General features: G+C 37.9%; 2 protein-coding genes across 6 annotated transcripts in view; one reads left to right on the top strand and one right to left on the bottom strand.

Moving 5' to 3' along the window:
* The window catches only part of dock6 (dedicator of cytokinesis 6), a 50,578-nt gene that overhangs the window by 28,956 nt on the left and 3,331 nt on the right, over window positions 1-18,291 (bottom strand). For all 5 annotated transcript variants that reach the window (XM_065252962.1, XM_065252991.1, XM_065253062.1 and 2 more), the window contains exons 2-14: window positions 17,052-17,139; window positions 14,893-15,068; window positions 14,601-14,669; window positions 11,144-11,267; window positions 10,725-10,937; window positions 10,295-10,380; window positions 9,737-9,803; window positions 8,362-8,511; window positions 8,185-8,265; window positions 7,723-7,879; window positions 6,848-6,972; window positions 6,658-6,751; window positions 6,412-6,574 (exon numbers count right to left, since the gene is read on the bottom strand). In XM_065252962.1, coding sequence (XP_065109034.1) covers window positions 6,412-6,574; window positions 6,658-6,751; window positions 6,848-6,972; window positions 7,723-7,879; window positions 8,185-8,265; window positions 8,362-8,511; window positions 9,737-9,803; window positions 10,295-10,380; window positions 10,725-10,937; window positions 11,144-11,267; window positions 14,601-14,669; window positions 14,893-15,068; window positions 17,052-17,139 — 1,593 coding nt within the window. The remainder of the gene's footprint in view (window positions 1-6,411; window positions 6,575-6,657; window positions 6,752-6,847; window positions 6,973-7,722; window positions 7,880-8,184; window positions 8,266-8,361; window positions 8,512-9,736; window positions 9,804-10,294; window positions 10,381-10,724; window positions 10,938-11,143; window positions 11,268-14,600; window positions 14,670-14,892; window positions 15,069-17,051; window positions 17,140-18,291) is intronic.
* On the top strand, window positions 1,116-4,974 carry angptl8 (angiopoietin like 8). The gene is made up of 4 exons (XM_065252838.2): window positions 1,116-1,537; window positions 4,160-4,300; window positions 4,402-4,512; window positions 4,614-4,974. The coding sequence occupies exons 1-4, from the start codon at window positions 1,235-1,237 to the stop codon at window positions 4,623-4,625; spliced, it is 567 nt and encodes a 188-aa protein (XP_065108910.1). The 5' UTR covers window positions 1,116-1,234; the 3' UTR covers window positions 4,626-4,974.

The raw sequence follows: 18,291 nt of genomic DNA, 5'->3' as shown, positions 1-18,291 counted from the left end.
AAACCTATTTTGAAATTAAAGCATTTTCTTTATAAAAGACAAGAGTACACCTTGGGGGGGAGGGCATCTTATAATCAGGTTCATCTTACTGATCCAGTATCTTCGATTTAACTCACAACCTATGCACTGCTAACACAATGGTGTACCAATAAAGCTACAGGAATCACAGTTCAAATTGTTTTCAATGCCACATTTGTAAAGATATAATGTAAAGCAGGGGTCTGATATAAAGTATAATGTACTAAAGCAAACAGTCTAGTTTATAACTACAGTACTACTGTAAGCGGTCTACAAAAAGTTAACGACACTTATTCAATACAGTCGTAGAGCAGCACCAGAGACAACATGCAAACTGCAAAGTTAACTTCAGGTTACACGTTCTTAGAGAACCAGCTGTTGAAATCAGGGTACAGGCACGTATGACCACGAGATGACACGCATCCAACTCCTGAAAAGTTTGAGTAACAGAGAACGAAAATAGATTTGAAACACATAACTTTAGCCCAAATCAAACAGTGAGCAGGTGATAACAGCATGAACATCCAGGCCTTTATCTCTTTGACTGCCTGTGACACTAAATACTGTTTTTTATGTTATTGAGTCACGTTTTGAAGTTTGTCACGTGTGTTTTTACAAGTTTACTGTATACTGAAGTCGATTCAGTAAAAGATTTGGTGCCCATTTTGATCTTTGCTGAATATTAAGATATGCTTTTAAACTTGATGATTTATGAACTATGATTTATGGTGTAGCATAATTGTCTTTGGGTAGATTACGATGCATGCGGCGTTGCCTTTCAGATCAGAAGCATGGGCTGGTTCGCAGGTTGGCCTTAGATGACCTCTAAAATGAGCACAAGCCCTGGCACCTGAACCAGTTTTGGTGGATAAAGGATGACACGAGAAGTTTAAGGTGAATAACGTGTTGGCAACCGTTCGAGCGCTCTGCACGTCTCTGGTTCAATACAACCAACCTTCTGTCTGACTGTCATAAGTCAAGGTCTCTCTCTCTGCCTCTCTTCCAGACACGCACAGCCCTGATAGGACCCCATATCTGGGTTGATTTCCCAATGTCCACGTTTTGACACACAGCCACGGCTTATAAAAGCAGCGCCAGTTCACAGACATGTAACCTAAGCATTAAAAGGTTGTTTCCTTCATCATCAGCCATCAGTTTGCTTGCAACTCCCATACCTGAAAACGCACAGGAGGACGGTGTGAATTTGCAGCTCAGGATGCAGACAGTTTTATGTGTGCTGTGTGCGGCTCTGTGTCTGAACGGTGTCATCTCATCTCCGTTGAAAAATATTCAGAGCAAAGGAAATCTGGCATCTGTGGATGAGGTGAGCGTTCTCATGTATGGCGTGTTGCAGTTCAGCGAGTCCCTGCATCACATGCATCAAAGCACAGAAGCAAAGCTGGAGCGCGTGATGAAGGCCATCAGAAAAACCGAGAGCAAGGTCAAGAGGCTGGGTCTTGACACAGAGCAGGTGGCTCAAACCGAACTTCAGATCAAAGAAAAGCTCAACCTAATTCAGGTAAAATTACTTTGTCATTTATGATATTTGTTTTTGTGGAACACAAAAGGTTATATTTTAAGAATCTTTATGCAGCTGTTTTCCATACAATGAAGGTCTATTAGATATTATTTTTTTTTGGATAAAATATTGAATCTGGTCAGATTTTTTTAGGATCTACTTTAAGATGTTTTGACATAAATGTGTGCTGGCAGTGTGTGAACACAACCACCCTACAATGAAAAATCCACCCACTCCCCCATTACAACAAATCAGTCTCGTTTGACATGAAGTTTTGATTCTCTTGTCAATGTGAGGTCACACTGATAAAGCTCCGCCCACAGGCACTGATTGACAGTCCTGCATTACCATAGTTTCCACACTCAGTCTCAGACTGGATTTACAGGAATCAGATCTATTTTACCTGAAAGGACTCAATAGCTGCGTTTCCATTACCCTTCAAATTGCGCAAGTTCGTATTGCGAATTGAAAATACCGTCAATAGAAACGCGTATATTTCGCAAAAAACTTTTCACGCTTGCACGAGGTAATTTTTTAGGCAATTTGGAAAAGGTGTATTTAAAATTTTCAGGTCAACTGATGTAAAAATTACATAATCATTACTTGAAGATGATGCGGTATCTACCCAAAACTCCCAGAAACACATCATACATGTATAGCAGGCTTTCCTTGACAATGTTGTTTGGATAACTCCTTTGATTTAAAATAATGTACTTTTACTTCTGAGAAACACCTATTTTGTTGCCTCTCCTAAGTATAAGGGGCTTTTCTTGGCATTAACTCTTTCCCCGCCATTGACGAGTTATCTTGTCAATCTGCAATACCGCTATTATCCATCTTCCGCAACTTATAAAAACCGGAAGTATTGCCCTAGGGCAAACAGCTGTATGTCCGTGTATGTTTTAAAGATCGCTCTGCATCTGATCTCTATCAAAAGTCCTTCAGAAAAATTGAATTATCTCTGCTTTTTGCTCAAAATGTGGTGTTTTTGATGAAACCTACACATATTTGAGAGGTGATAAACACAGAAAACATGACGGTAGGATGAAACAGATTTTTTGTTTGAAAGCAGAGGGTCTGTTCTTTTATTTCATATATTGTATGTTGATATATTTTAAAAGGAGCATTTTCTAGAAGATTAAACTTTTGTGAAAATCATAAAAAATGCTGGCGGGGAAAGAGTTAATGTTAGGATTACACTAGGATAACACGTCTCTTTCAATTAAAATAATGGCTAAAATAGCCATCATCCATCGAAGTGATGTTTGTAATGTAGGACTGCAACAATTAATCGCGCGTCTTCAGAATCAATTCTGTGTTTCATGCACAGGTGGTGTGTATACTACGGCATTTTGTCAGTCCTTATCAATCTAAAATCCTTATGAGTCGGAGTCGTTTATGACGTGCATTTAAAAAGGTTAAACAAACTCATTAAAAATATTCTTTATTATCATGAAAATACCTAAAACTTTTTGAAGAACAGCGATATAAATCTTCCTTTTGAAATTACCTGGAATAGCATTTGTTATGCTACTTCTTCTGTGAGTTTCTGCATGAGAGCGCCCCCTGGCTTTGGGATGTGCCGGGATTTCAGCGTAATTCATTAAAATTCATTCACTGAGAAAACATATATTTGCACGATTAACCGTTGCAGCCCTATTGAAAAAAAAATATCCCGAGAGGAAAAACTTTTCATTATCGACATTTAGACATATCGGATAAGTTTTACGCACATTTGTAATGTAAACACAGTTATGCTGTGTTTACACCAAACGCGGTTTGGGCGTCAAAATCGCGTCTACCGCGCGGGGTTTGCCGCTTGAACAATTTGGATGCATTCGCGCGTGTAGAGCGGAGTAGACGCGCGGAAAAAGCAAGCATTTGACGCACGTCAGAGGCAAACTCCGCTTCTTGTGGGAGGGGCAAGTGCTATGCGGTTGTCTGTTTGCAAAATGACTGATGTTGATTGTGCATTTATCGAGAGAGTTACCAGTTTGTATTTGGTAACCTTACTATGGGGAAAATAAACGACACGGGTCGATAAACGTCACGTGACTCAAAAGTGAAGTGTGTATTACAATTACCAGGTTGCCCAATGTCCTCACTGACACTCTTCCAAGCGAGGTCCTTTTTATTCCTGTCTCCTCTATAGAAATAAGAACTTGTGTCGTATAACTCCGGGTGTCTGCTTATGGACAATATCAAGCCTTGGTTGAATGAGTGACTCCGGGCGGGGCTGCCACCACAGCAGCAAGGAGGCTCCTGATTGGTTAACGTGGCGCGAAATTCCGCCAAAGTTCAAATTTTTCAACTTGGGCGTCAGCCGCAAATTCGCGTGAACCGCAAGATGCACAAAAAGCACCATTTGCGCGTACCGCGCACAATGCTCAATTCGCGCCTTTCACCCGAGCTTCACGCGCGAAAGAGGCGGAAACGCGTCTTCCGCGCCGCACCGAACGCCTCTTCCGCGCTGCGGGACCTCCTGACGCGCGTCAACGCGTCTTCACATTGACTTAACATTGAAATCACTCGCGCTTCACGCCTCTACCGCGGTTGGTGTAAATGCATCATTAGTGTTTTGTTTTTTTGAGTTTGTGTGTTGAACAGCCGTTTTGTTTTCAGGCTCAAATGGAAAGTCTACAGGCCCAGACCCAAGAAAGCAGAGACAAGATTACTAGGCTGGAGCAGGAAGAGGCGGAGCTAAAGAAAAAACTTAAACATTTGGAGGAAGACTTAAACAGCTCTTTGCCAGAGAGGATCAAGGTACCGAAGATGCAGAAAAGTGACACCTTAATTCAGTAACACTAAAACTGTACACATTTAACGGTTACACTGGAAAGAACTGACTTATGCTCTTCTGACAGGATAAGACATTTAAAAACACAGCACTTCTGAAGGATCTGATGAAGTGGGCAGAGGAACAGAAAATTAAATTAAAGAATCAAACCCAGCAGCTGGCCCAGTTACAGGAACAGGTAAGACCGTGTAGATTTAAACTCATGATGATGATGGATAAACATGTGATCTTCAGTTCATAAAACCATAAGCTCATGTCAGTACTTGCTTCTCATTTCAGAATGTGGTGTAACCGCTAAAGAGATTCCCTAATATCGACGGTTTACCTGCGAGGATAAGGAAACGTGACCCTCATCAACACTCCATTTGTGTCTTTAAAACGTAGCGCACATAGACAGATGAAGTCTTTGCTAATAATTTCATTTACATTGAGCCTCATTCATGCAATATTTTGTGTGAAATGCTGGTAAAGTCATTCCTAGATAAAAGGTTTCACTTAATTCATAAACCCAGACAGTGTGTCCTAAAACCCTTATATTTATACTACTTTGATATCTACGCTAATTATTATGACAAAAAAAATCTATAATGTGCATATATTTGTTATTTATACAAAAATAAAAGTGTTGTTTTAAAAACGATCTATCTTTGAATGTCTTAAATATAATTAGGAATATAATTGAACATTTTTATGTTTTTCTTTCTAGATATTGAGACTTTGATCTTAAGCCATTTTAGCAGAACTGCATTTAGGGCTGTCACAATTATGAAATTTGGCTGACAGGTAAATGTCTAATAACTTGTGAGGATTATGAAGATTAACTGCCTGTTTTAGGGCTTTGACAATTATGACGATTAGTTGCCTTTTTTTCTTTGACATTTAATTCGGATAAATTTTTTGTTTTTTCATTAAATAATTTTCACACAATGTTGTGATTATTTAAATGAAATATTTTGCAAGGTTTACCTGGCAGTAAATATTAAAACACATAACACATATTTAAAAGTAATCTGATACTGTTTATACAGGCGCTGCAGCTCCCCCTTGTGTTTTTTAGAGAGATGTGCAATCATTGCGGTGATCTGAAATCATTGCGATGAGAAGATTATTTTAAGGAATATTCCATTTTCTTAAAAGAAAAATCCAGATAATTTACTCACCACCATGTCATCCAAAATGTTGATGTCTTTCTTTGTTCAGTCGAGAAGAAATTATGTTTTTTGAGGAAAACATTGCAGGATTTTTCTCATTTTAATTGACTTTAATAGAGCCCAACATTTAATACTTAACTCAACACTTAACAGTTTTTTTCAACTGAGTTTCAAAGGTCTATAAGCGATCCCAAACGAGGCATTAGGGTCTTATCTAGCAAAACAATTCTAGAAAAATTTAAAATATGCACTTTTAAACCACAACTTCTCGTCTAGGTCTGATCCAGCGCAACCTAACGTAAATGCGTAGTGACGTAGGAAGGTCACGTGTTACATATATAAAACGCAAATTGGCGGACCATTGTAAACAATAAACTGCCACAAAGACATTAATTAGTATCAGTTGACATACAACAACGTAGGAACGGTCCTCTTTCAACACATTTGTAAACACTGGGGCGGAGTTTCGCGTTCGTCTTCTGTGACCTCTTGACGTCATGACGTATTGCGTGGGGTCACATCACGCATCACGACCTGATCTAGACGAGAAGTTGTGGTTTAAAAGTGCATATTTTTAATTTTTCTTATCAAAAATGACAATCGTTTCGCTAGATAAGACCCTAATGCCTCGTTTGGGATCGTTTATAGTCCTTTGAAACTCCGTTGAAAAAAACTGTTAAGTGTTGAGTTAAGTATTAAATGTTGGGCTCTATTAAAGTCCATTAAAATGAGAAAAATCCTGCAATGTTTTCCTCAAAAAACATAATTTCTTCTCGACTGAAAAAAGAAAGACATCAACATTTTGGATGACATGGTGGTGAGTAAATTATCTGGATTTTTCTTTTAAGAAAATTGAATATTCCTTTAATCATTGTGACAGCCCTAACTGCATCCATACATATATGTATGTATTTATGCGGACAGACCTGTAGGTGGTGTGAGGTGTGTAGACGTAACGAGCAGGAAACTCCAGCACTTCTTTAGTGGGTCGTACGCGCGGGTCAGGGTACGGCTTCACGTGGAGCAGCTCCGGAGACAGACAATAGTGAGGAGCCTCAGGGGCCGGAGAGATGTCGATCTTTAACTGAGCTGGAAAAAACAGACAACTCTTACAATTTGTTTAAGTACGATAATGCACATTATTTAAGAGAATAGCAAGTGAATTGTGGTACCTGTCACGGGCCTGAGTCGACGCAGGACGGATGATGGCCTCCTCATATCCGCCAGGAACTTATACAAGTCCTCATCGCTCAGCCTGTCCCCCTCCTAAAACAGTAACACAAAACACCAACAGTCACTCAAGGTGAAACAATAACAGCATGATAATAAAAACCATCACAGATATGTTCATAGCAAACGTGCCTGTTTAAAGAAATTGGTGACGGTGAGAGTTGCTGGGCGGAAGCTGGTGAAGTTGCACACATCGTCTCCAACGCTCATTCTCTCGAAGCCTTTTTTCTTCCTCTCGTTCCATGTCCCTTTACGTTCTGTAGGGATTAAAAAGTGCAGTTTGCTAAAACACTACATCACATGTATATAAATTATATTATGCAATACTAAAATATGCAATAATGTCACAAGACATGCAAGAATTAAAAAGATGTATCGATCACTAAATAAGCTCAAAATATTAATAATTTCCGCTTAAAGGGGACATTTTAAAAGACTTTTTTAAGATGTAAAATAAATCTTTATTGTTCCCAGAGTACATATGTGAAGTTCTAGTTCAAAATACCATATAGATAATTTATTATAGCATGTTAAATTGACACTTTGTAGGTGTAAGCAAAAATGTGTCGTTTTGGGTGTGTCCTTTAACATGCAAATGAGCTGATCTCTGTACTAAATGGCAGTGCCATGGTTGGATAGTGCAGATTAAGAGGCGGTATTATCCCCATCTGACATCAGAGGGGGAGACAAATTTCAATTACCTATTTTTTCACATGCTTGCAGAAAATTGTTAACCAAAACTAAGTTACTGGGTTGATCTTTTTCAAAAAAAATTTAGGTTGATAGAAGCACTGGGGACCCAATTAGCACTTAAATATGGAATAAGTCAGATTTTCATGATATGTCCCCTTTAAAAACATTAGCTTCAAAAGACATCTTAACTCACTTGAATTATTTTAATAATGTATATGTGAGCTCAAAGATGCTTGGCTCCAACATAACAATAAAATAATGGCACTTTATTACAAAATTGTTCAAGTGTAATCAAATAAGTCACTGGTTAATACCTGTATCAGAGTCTGAATCTGAACGCTCAAGCCCGCCGACGCTGCTTACGATGTTAAGCAGATGAATGGCGGTCCAGGCGAAGGGCATTCGGAAACGACCAAGCCTGGTGCACATCTGCTCGGCCTGCCCCCTTAACTTCTCCAGCTTCTCCTTATGCTACACACGCACACACAAAAAAGGTCAAAACCACTGAACTACTTCAGCACAACCATGTGGTTGGTTGAGCAACGCCAGTGTAAAGGTAATCTGATCATGCCATTTCAAACAACCAAAAAAAGCTACTTGGCACCCGAATGATACAGTGTCAGACTCCAGCATCTACTGGACCTTGCTCATTTTAGAAAAGATTGACAAATATTGCAAAAGTCGAGACCAGGTTGAGAAATCCTCGGAGCATATCATAATCATGCCTGGTGTGCCTGATGAAACCCCAATGTACGCACACAAGGACACATCTCTACCTTAGTGGAGTCAGACTCCTTCATGACCATGTACGGCTCGCAACATTCGCCGATATCCCCCTGCTGAAGAACTTTCTCCAACTGAAACAAACAAACACACACACAGATTTTAGCCCATATTTACTGTACTCTGACCTTCTACAACCTCTAAAGGCAATGCTGTGCGGCTGGTCGTACCTTAATGACAAGGAAGATGTCAGGGGACGGGTACGTGATGGAGAAGATAGCGGATCGAGCCAGGGTGGAGATGGCTACATGGGGGTTATGTGGGCGGAGCAAACCTTTCATCTGATCCGAGTTCAGATCAAAATGAAAATCTTCTGAAATCTGAGGGAGAAACGAATCAGTTAAAACTACAGCAAGTGAAAAAACTGGATGTGAGAAAACATGATCTCATGAGTTGTTTAGATACTTCTGTTGTATATATCAATACGGAAGTGACTTAAGCTGCAATTCACCGGCTGACTGCTAGAGGCTGACTCCAAAAGGGAATCAAACATACCCCAAATTAAACGATGATGCGATTTATCGATGCTCGCGTGGGTTTGTCATACTTAAACACTTTAATTCTTAGTATTAATCATTAAATTATAGTATGTATAGACCACCAAGCTATATAAATGATCAGTGGTATAGACACATATATTAATTTTATAGCACTTTTAAGAATGTCTATTTGAATGTAGTAAGACTATGAACTCTAACAATTTAACTTTATTTTTCTTGTTTAATATTTTGGGGTTGAATACACTTGATCATTTGATAATAGAGAATGAACTTTATACAGAGAGTGAGGATATCAGGATATGCCATTTCACTTAATGCTTCGAAAAGACAGAGTAGGCAGTCTTTTGTGGTTGTTCAAACACACAAGCGTCTACACCACAAAAGCAAACTGCTTGAATGCGTTTTCGACAACCTCTGAATGTGGCCAGAAGTAGACGTGCTCAAAACGTTATACACCTGTATTTAGCATTTTTAACTGAAAGATGATGGTGTATACATTTCAGCGGCATCCAGTGGTGAGATTGCGAATTGCAACCAACAGCTCACAACAATGTACGGGACGAAATGCGCTCCATAGAACAGTTTTTCTGTTTAGGTCTACTGTAGAAACATTACGCCGACTTTCATGTAAGGGGGCAAATGGACAAACTGCTCTATAGAGCATCGTCTCAGACGATGTCGTGTCGGCTACTACAGCTTCTAATTGCATTTCAAAATTAAGGTTGGTTGAACTTACAAATTTTACTGATATTTTTTTAATGACTGCTTCTGTGGCAGTAATCTTTCAGAAATTTGTGAAAAAATGTGCGATGCTTGTACTAATTAGGAAACCATAAATGCTTGCGTAATACAAGTAAAAAGCTCTCAAGTAACAAATGAAAATAGGATGAATAAATACAACATCAAGATACAGACACAAACTGTATTGGAGGAACTGAGCATCTTGATGGGTTTAAGAACTGACTGAAGATGATACTGACATAAATATTTGCCTAAAAACACTGCTATTGGTCAAAATGTTACAAAAGAAATTTGACAGTAATACCTTTTTCTTTTCCTTGACATCATACAGAGCCACTGATCCAAAGATTGGCTCAATTTCAATCTCAAATCTGGAGAAACAGCAAGAGCAAGTCAGAACACATTACATTTAGTTTAGATATTCAGGGTGGATGTAAAATCAGTGGGCGTGTTAAGGTTAAAATAAATCTAGTTACATACTAGGGCCGGGCACTGGCACTCATTTCATGATTCAATACGGATTCGCATAAAAACAGGGTAGGACGTGACCCAATGTGTCCACAACATCCTTTCCTCCATCGCTTTTGACATCATGCAAGTGAAAGTTTTTCTAACATGAGAAGTTAGAAAAGGTAAACAGCACATGAAGCTGCCATTTTTTATTTATTTTCGGCAAAAGGGACAGATGATTGCCCAAATTTAGAGGGAATCAGATTAGACAAAACAATAAATGAGTGATGGAACTGAGCGCACATCTAGGACTTTGACCTCTTGCTTAACTAAAAGTCTGATTTGGAGATCGCTATTAGACCAAGAAAGCGATTAATCCGATAAAATAAAACTACATTTTCACATGACTCACTTGAGTGACAAACACTTGACCATGATCCTCTGGCCGCTGTGCTCTTTGGGCACCTCCGGGATGACACATCTCTCCACGGCTTCATCCTGCCAAACACACAGCACTGTCATTAAGACTACGGTTCAGCCAACGCCATGGAAACGTTTGCACAGTCATCAGAAACAATGTGTACACAGACATAAAGCGAGAGGACGAGCGATGCGGAGGAGAAGAGACAAAGAACATGCCATGTAAGAAAGTTCACACAACATCACAGAAGGATAATAAGAGAGGAAACGTCTATGCTTCTGAACTTCAGCTTGACAGCTCTCCTGCATGAAAGAGTCTTGGATGTCACTCATCGTCTCATACATATAATAACTCAACTTTCCCTTGTATTCTTTCTTTTGCTCATGCACAAACTTTAACTCCGGTTTGAATCAATTCAGACCTCATCCGGTGCGTGGTAAAGCCCCAGCAGATTAGCGTGGCGCCCCTGCAGGCGGTTCTCAGCGTTGCGGCGGTCCATGTCCTCGGCTGCAGTGCGCTCCAGCACAGAGGGCAGCAGCGAGTCTGGAGTGGAGTTTTTTAGGTCAAATATACTGGAGGCCCAGCTGCCGCGCGGTGTGTCATCCAGCGACACAGACTGCCTCTTTGAGTCATCCTGACACAGACAAAACTCACTGTTAAAACAAACAACTACACAAAACAGACTATTTTCAGAGAAATTTGAGTTTTTTGGCCTCTAGCTGCTTTCATTTTTCAGGTCATTGATGATATAAAGGGAAATGATTGGAAAATGGGTTGAAAACTGCTAAGCTTCAAGCACTTGTGAGATTGTATGTAATATTACTGTAGTAAGGCACTTACCTGGTCATCCTGACGGTCAATAGAGGCTTCGTCCAGTTCAAAGGTTTGTTTTACGAGGCCTTTTTGCTTCTCCCGCTGCCGCTCAGAGTTGTGAGGTGTCTGAGTCGTGCTGTATCGCTGATACCTAAAGGATCATAAAACATCTTCAGTACACATCTATGCTGCATATAACCAGTCACAAATCTGGGCACATTTGCCATTTGAAACAAATTTATTGGATAACTTTAAATGGCTTATGCCTAGATTTTAATTATAATGCTTTAATGGAAAAATTCTTTCCTAATTTATTCTTCCTTATGCAATCCCATATGAACAAAACTTAATTTCTTTGGTTGAACATGTGTATCGTGACTATTGTCTTTTGGAGTGGTGTTTAGTCACAGTGAAGAGTCAATGAGAATCAAAGTTATGGATGTGAAACCACATTTGTGTTTACCACACTGAACTATATGTTTCCATGAATATGCGACATCCATTTCTCTCGCAAACCTATTGTTTCACTTTTAAAGACATTTATTAACCCACTTCACTCATTTGGATTATTATTAGTGCTGCAACGGATCGCAGTTGATCAGCAGATTCAGAACTCTTAATGTGTAAACTTTAGATGTTGCGTTACTGTATCTAATACTGTAGTTTATTAAAATACATTTGGCTAATAGAGCAATGAAAAACAATGTAACGTTTTTATGTGGGATGGCTGTTTATGCTGTGCCATTTGTAATTCACCCTCTGTCTGTGTCTGTCTGTGTGCGGGCACTTAATACTGCACACACGGAGAGACGCGTTTCAAAAAGCAAGCAAACATACAATCTTTCTGTTCTTGACAGGGCACATACAAACAAAATTATCTCCACAGTAATAAAATAAAAACATGCGTTTATGTCTGAAGTGTATATATAGATAAGAAGCATAAATCAGTCGGTGCTTATTTGGTCTTAAAGAGACAGTAACCTCAATTAACCTACTTAAGTAAAGTCTGTGTCATTAATGTTAATCAAACAAACCAAGACAAAGAGAAAATAACTTCTGTAGCTCTAAAAATAATAATTATTTAATTTATACAATGAAGGTAGTTTTATTATTCAATTTTTGTAACTAATGCTAATTTTTGACCTTACTTAATGTGCAGCTTTGTTCTTTTATTTTGAAATGTGTAATTTCTTGATTTGTAATTTGATTTTTCCCATCCTTTGTTGTTTGCTGATTCGAAATATTATCTGATCCATGCCTCAAAAACTGTAATGTGATCCAAACCGTGAGTTTTGTGATCCGTCGCACCCCTTATTACTATAATGATAACATAAAGGCGTTTGAATATAAAATTATTAGTTTGCGTGCATTCAACCAAATAAAGGAAGGTCATACAGATTTGACCTGAGAATTTTTTTTTCTTTGACTAAACTATTTATTTAAATTAATTTGTAAACAAATATAAATCCTCCCTAAACATGTATTTTCACTAGTCGTGTCTAAATCAGTTGCATAGCTCCCTTGAACGTGAATGAGTATATCGTGTACACAGGCTTGGGCACTGCTAAGGACACTGTCTCACTATACATTCACTTATTTTCGGATGACGTCACTATTGAAAAAATATTGTGAGAGATGTCACCACTAATATTTATAAGCAACTTATTTTTTATAAACTGGTTAAAAGTACACAATGAAAAACACACATTATTCTGTTTCATGTAGTACAGACGCTGGAAACTCACATCTTCAAATACATCTAAGGAAATTTTTAAATAGGCACCATCTTTGCAAATCGACAGCAGATTTAAAAATATATGAAGTGAGTTTGGTTCCAAAACGCAATAAATCCATTTTGACTAATTTGGGTAAAAACGTGTTTTCTATACCAAGAAAGTGACAAGATAAAAAACAATATTTTCTGTTACAAACTTTCACATAGCATCTTTAGGTTATAATAACATAAAAAAATTTAAATCCATAACTTGATTATCAAAGATTTATAATAAAAACAGAAAAATTTTCCTCAAAATGCTATAAATCTATTGAATCAATATATAAATGTGCATTCATCTTTGCCATGTGATATTCATTTAGTTGACAAGTGGTATACACTGATTAAAAAATAAACATTAATGGAAAACATTTACTTTGTCATATTAAGAACACTGTCATTGCTGCTATCATGCTTGGTACGTCGTCGCTGAACTTTTTTGACAGCAATCAGCTGTAAAATGTTTTAGTCCTGATCGATTTTCGTTGACTGAGTAAAATAATGGAAAGTTTTTCATAAGATCCCTGGGGTCAATGTGTTAGCATGACAGAAGCTTGATGCTGTCCTGTAAGAATTTTTCCGTCATCCGAGTGGCTTACGTTTCTTCCGCACCCCAGAAAACCGCCACAGGTTTATCAATGCTATCAAAAGTATTATTTTGTTTTAGTTTGTTTGTTGATCACGAAGTACAAAGTATATAAGGAAAACTAGATTTCTGTGTGTATACAAAGCGCCGTCATTGTTGTTTACAATGCTTGGAACGGTGCGCTGTGATTTGTGGAGCGGATTTATTGAATTCTGCAGAAAAGGAGGACTGTCGTTTATCGCGTTGTGGGAAAAAAAGGAGAAAAGATGACAGAATAACACAGCGAATATCGGATTTTGCGTAAAATTAAGAATTGACTTTTTTAATACTGACCTGATACTGACACAATACTGATTTTGGTGGTAACTCATTTTTTATTTTATTTTTTATCGGGTTTTGGAACCAAACTCTTCATATTTATACTCGTCTAAACTAAAACTAAATTTTGTGACCAAGAAACAGTAATATTATGAAACTGCTAGTATGTCTAACGAGTTGGCTCACACAATTTCTGTTGAAGGGCTTCAGAAAAGATCACATGATTTCTGGTAAGGCAACATATGGAGCATTGATGCTACCTGGTTCTTGCATTGCATTGTGGGAATTTTTATGGAACGAACTTTGAAATGCACTGGATGGATTTAGCAAGACAGCCCTTAAAATAGCTGACTTCCTGATCAGCGCCCTGACTAATGAATAAGGGAGCAGTGGCCGGTTGCATAAACCGTTTAGACTAGTCTTACAAGTTAGTCATATCAATTTTTTACTTCAAAACTGATAATAACTCTTTCAAGTCTGATCTCGTTCCAATTTAAAAAAGTAAGACTGATTAGTTGGTCAGACTAGTTCTTAAGACAGAGTCTTAACTTACTGGCTATGTTTATGCAACCAATCCCTGATTAAGACTCACCCTAAAATTTTTCATTTAACCAGGACAGTGAATTAAAGGCAGCCATAAAACATCAATCCAGCACACATGAGAAGATGTTTCCGTATGATTTAAAAGCCTCTAAGATAGAAAATGTATGAATATATCATTTCAAGAATTTAAATATGATTCAATTTTCTTTGCCATTTTGGTCACATGTCCGAGCTTTTGACCACTAGTGTGTACGAGCACTTACTTTCTCTGAATGATGAGCCAGTCGTCAGTGTAGACACTCAACGCATCCCTTACTCTGGCATCCAGACAGCTAGCAGGGAGTACAAAAACATTTTTACGTCAAACCCCCATTTAAACAACATACAGGCAGCACAGAAGACAAACTTATCCAAGATAATGAGATTACCTGATTACCAATGAGGGTGTAAGAAAGAGCGAGCTTGATTATACAGTGGTGTCTATGTGTATGTATGTGTGTATACATATGTATGTATATATATATATATATATATATATATATATTGGCGACTCACTCCTCATCAGGTAGAGGTGGCTCTATGGTAGCACACTCTCTCTCCTGAAGAACCAGCTCCAGATCATCACTGGGAAACTCCAGCAGCTGTCTCAAGCACCCTGGCTCAGCTCCTGGTGGATGACTGCTGACATACTCTTCAAAGTCTATTGGCTCCACCACCTCGGTCAGAGGCACCTGGAAGAGTACAGAGATATAACCATCATTCTGAGGTCTGAGGTCAAATGTAAGCCTCCCAACCAGCTTGCATGTTGTGCGGCTGTATATTTTCAAAGAGGGAGGAAAAACCTTTCTTTAACCCTGGAGAACCCAAGAGAATCCAAAAACCCATTTCTTCTATTGAACAAATTTGACCCCATGGGTTCTCAGGGTTAAATTGTATTTTCATCCTAAGCCCTTTTAACTCTTTCCCCACCATTGACAATTTATCTCGTCAATTAAGAGAAAACACTTCCCTGTTTCTGCTATTATCCACTTGATGGCGCTCTTACACAACTAATAAATCACTGAAGCATCTACTAATTCAAAAACAGTAAAAACTCTGTATGTTTTGATTATCATTCTGAATCTGATCTCTAACAAACGTACTTAACTCTTTCCCCGGCATTGACGAGATATCTCGTCAATTAAGAGAAAACGCTTCCCCGCCAATGACGAGATTTTCCGTCTTTCCGCAATACCGCTATTATCCACCAGGTGGCGCCCTTTCGCAACTTTTTAAAACCGGAAGTATTGTTTTAAAGATCGCTCTGAATGAGATCTCTATGAAAAGTCCGTCATAAAAATTGAATTATCTCTGCTTTTTGCTCAAAATATGGTGTTTTTTGCAAAAACCTACCCATATTCAAAAGCTGATTACAAAAGAACCACTAAAGGTAGGATGAAACGTTTTTTTTTGTTTGAAAGCAGAGGGTCTGTTCTTTCATTTGGTATACGGTATGTTTATATATTTAAAGAAGAACATTTTCTGGAAGGCATTAAACTTTGGTGAAAATCATGAAAAACGCTGGCGCTGGCTGGCAACTTTTTTATAAAAACGCTGGCGGTGAAAGAGTTCCAGCCATTTTTTTTTTAAAGTTGCACGCTAGCATTTTTTGTTATTTTCACAAAAGTTTCACAAAATGCCTTTCAGGAAAATGTTTTTATAAAATATATAAACATACAAATATATCAAATGATAGAACAGACCCTCTGCTTTTAAACAAACAAACAAAATGGGAAAAAAATGCTTCATCCTATCTATATTTTTTCTCTGTTTATAAACTCTTAAGTATTGGTATTTTTCTTTAAAAAAATACTTTTTTAGCAAAAAGCTGAAATAATTGCATTTTTGTGACGAAATTTTTGTTAGAGATCAGATTCAGAACGATTATCAAAACATATAAAGAGTTTAAAATTAGTAAAAAAAAATTCTGGCTTCAGTTTTTTCATAATTTGGGGAAGTGAATAATCACAGCATTGCAAATTAACATAAAAATTCACCAAATTTTATGCAAATGTTTTCTCTTATTTGACGAGATAATTCATCAATGGTGGGGAAAGAGTTAAAAATATGAGTTGACTTAAATGTTGTGTAAATGTGTTGTGTCAACTAATATTTTTCAGTTAAATTAACTTTTAAGTTTAATCAACTTGTTTTTTTAAGGGTAGTTTGACTTTAATTTGATCTCTTTAAATTATGGGAAGCTTATAGTTGAATCTGGCGAGCTATAGTTTCATAGTAGCTTCCTCAACACTGTATAAATGAAAAACATTGTTTACAGTTACTGTTTCAGTGTGTGTGTATTAAGGGAAGGGGAAGTATTTGGGATCTGTGGTTATTTCCACTTTCCATTTTGATTCCTATCTTTAACTTTACCAAGTAAATCACGTGATCTTAGTGTGAACTAACTAAAGAAAAAATCCAGCGGTGTTAAATACCTACATGTTTTGTCTGTTGTATATTGGACTAAACCTAGTTCTGCATAATTGCTCTACAGCAAGAACTTTCATTATGTGATTCACACTATCATATTAAAGTCATCTGTTTTCAAAACAAATATTCTGAAAGCTCCTAAATTACGCCCTCATCCTACTAAGCCAATTTTGGATGTGGGATGCCCACAGATTTCTGTGCAGACTAAGAGAAACTGACATGAACAAACACAAGTAAAGACAAACCGGCTGATGAGCTCCACCGCGTTTTTTGGACATCTGCGGAGAGCCATACTCTCGGGAAACCTGCTTTCTGACCTCAGACGCTACTGTCCTGTGAGAGACAAAAACAGAGAGGGAGGAAATTATATTTGCATGATTTCTTATCACATCGGTAGCTCATATCCCAGTACACAATAACCACAAAGACGATTAAAATTACGACGCATCAGACGCGAGGTGTACATATATGACAGCTGCTTAGAAAGGGACGATCAAACGTGGGCAAAAAAAATTTAAGAGATGCTGAGCTGCCAATTTTGGTAAAGCTCTGCCAATTTTCGTACCAAAATACAAATGAGAGACTTTAATGTGCCACAAAGCTGAATAACCCAGCAACCCCTCATCCCGACAGCTGCTGCCTTACAAACTCAAAATGTCTCGCTCTTACTTAGACAAAGATATACACACAAAGCATACATGCTCACTCACAGCTGCAAATACTCCAGCTCCCTTCAAAACACACACTTCCCATCATTACTGGTGTTTACTAAAGAAAAGCATCCCTCTTACTAGTATGCTCAGGCTTAGATTGATCAATGTTAGTACTTAATTTTACTTTTTTAAGCAAACAGACTTACAATTGTCACAATCTGCATACCAATCACAGCACATAGGAACTGCATAACAAATCTTCTGCAACCGTCCTTAACTTTAGCATCGTGGTACTAAGTTTTGCATGGGCAAGGGCAAACACATATACTTTAGAAAATGCAAATGTTCACACTTCTTCTGACATTTTCTGTTTCAACACAAAGTCTTAACAATAGCTTAGTACAATAGGTTTCTCACAGCAATGCCATGTTCCCCAAAGAACCATTTAGTAAAAGGTTCTTATAAGAAAAATGTTTCCATTTTATAGTTTCGGCACACGAAAAGGTTCTCTCACAGGTTCTTGGGATTGTCTATGGCAGGGGTTTCCAAACTGGGGTCCGGGGACCACCAGGGGACCTCCAAGAGGTTCCAGGGCAAGGGTTTCCAACGAAGGGCCCGCCAAAGCACATTCTATTAAGTCTCAATTGTAATATTTATTTATTACATTTTTTTTATATTAGCTTGGTTTGGTTTACCTCTGTTAATATTTTTAACATAAAGTAAAATTAAATAAAATTAAATAAAATCAACAAGAAAAACCCCTTCAAAGTGTTTTATCCACTGTGGTAAACCTTGCTTACAAAAAGGTTGGAGACCCCTGCTCTAGGGGGTC

The sequence above is a fragment of the Paramisgurnus dabryanus genome, chromosome 3 (assembly GCF_030506205.2).
Source record: "Paramisgurnus dabryanus chromosome 3, PD_genome_1.1, whole genome shotgun sequence".
Classification (NCBI taxonomy): Eukaryota; Metazoa; Chordata; class Actinopteri; order Cypriniformes; family Cobitidae; genus Paramisgurnus; species Paramisgurnus dabryanus.
This window is presented reverse-complemented; position numbering and strand designations above follow the sequence as displayed.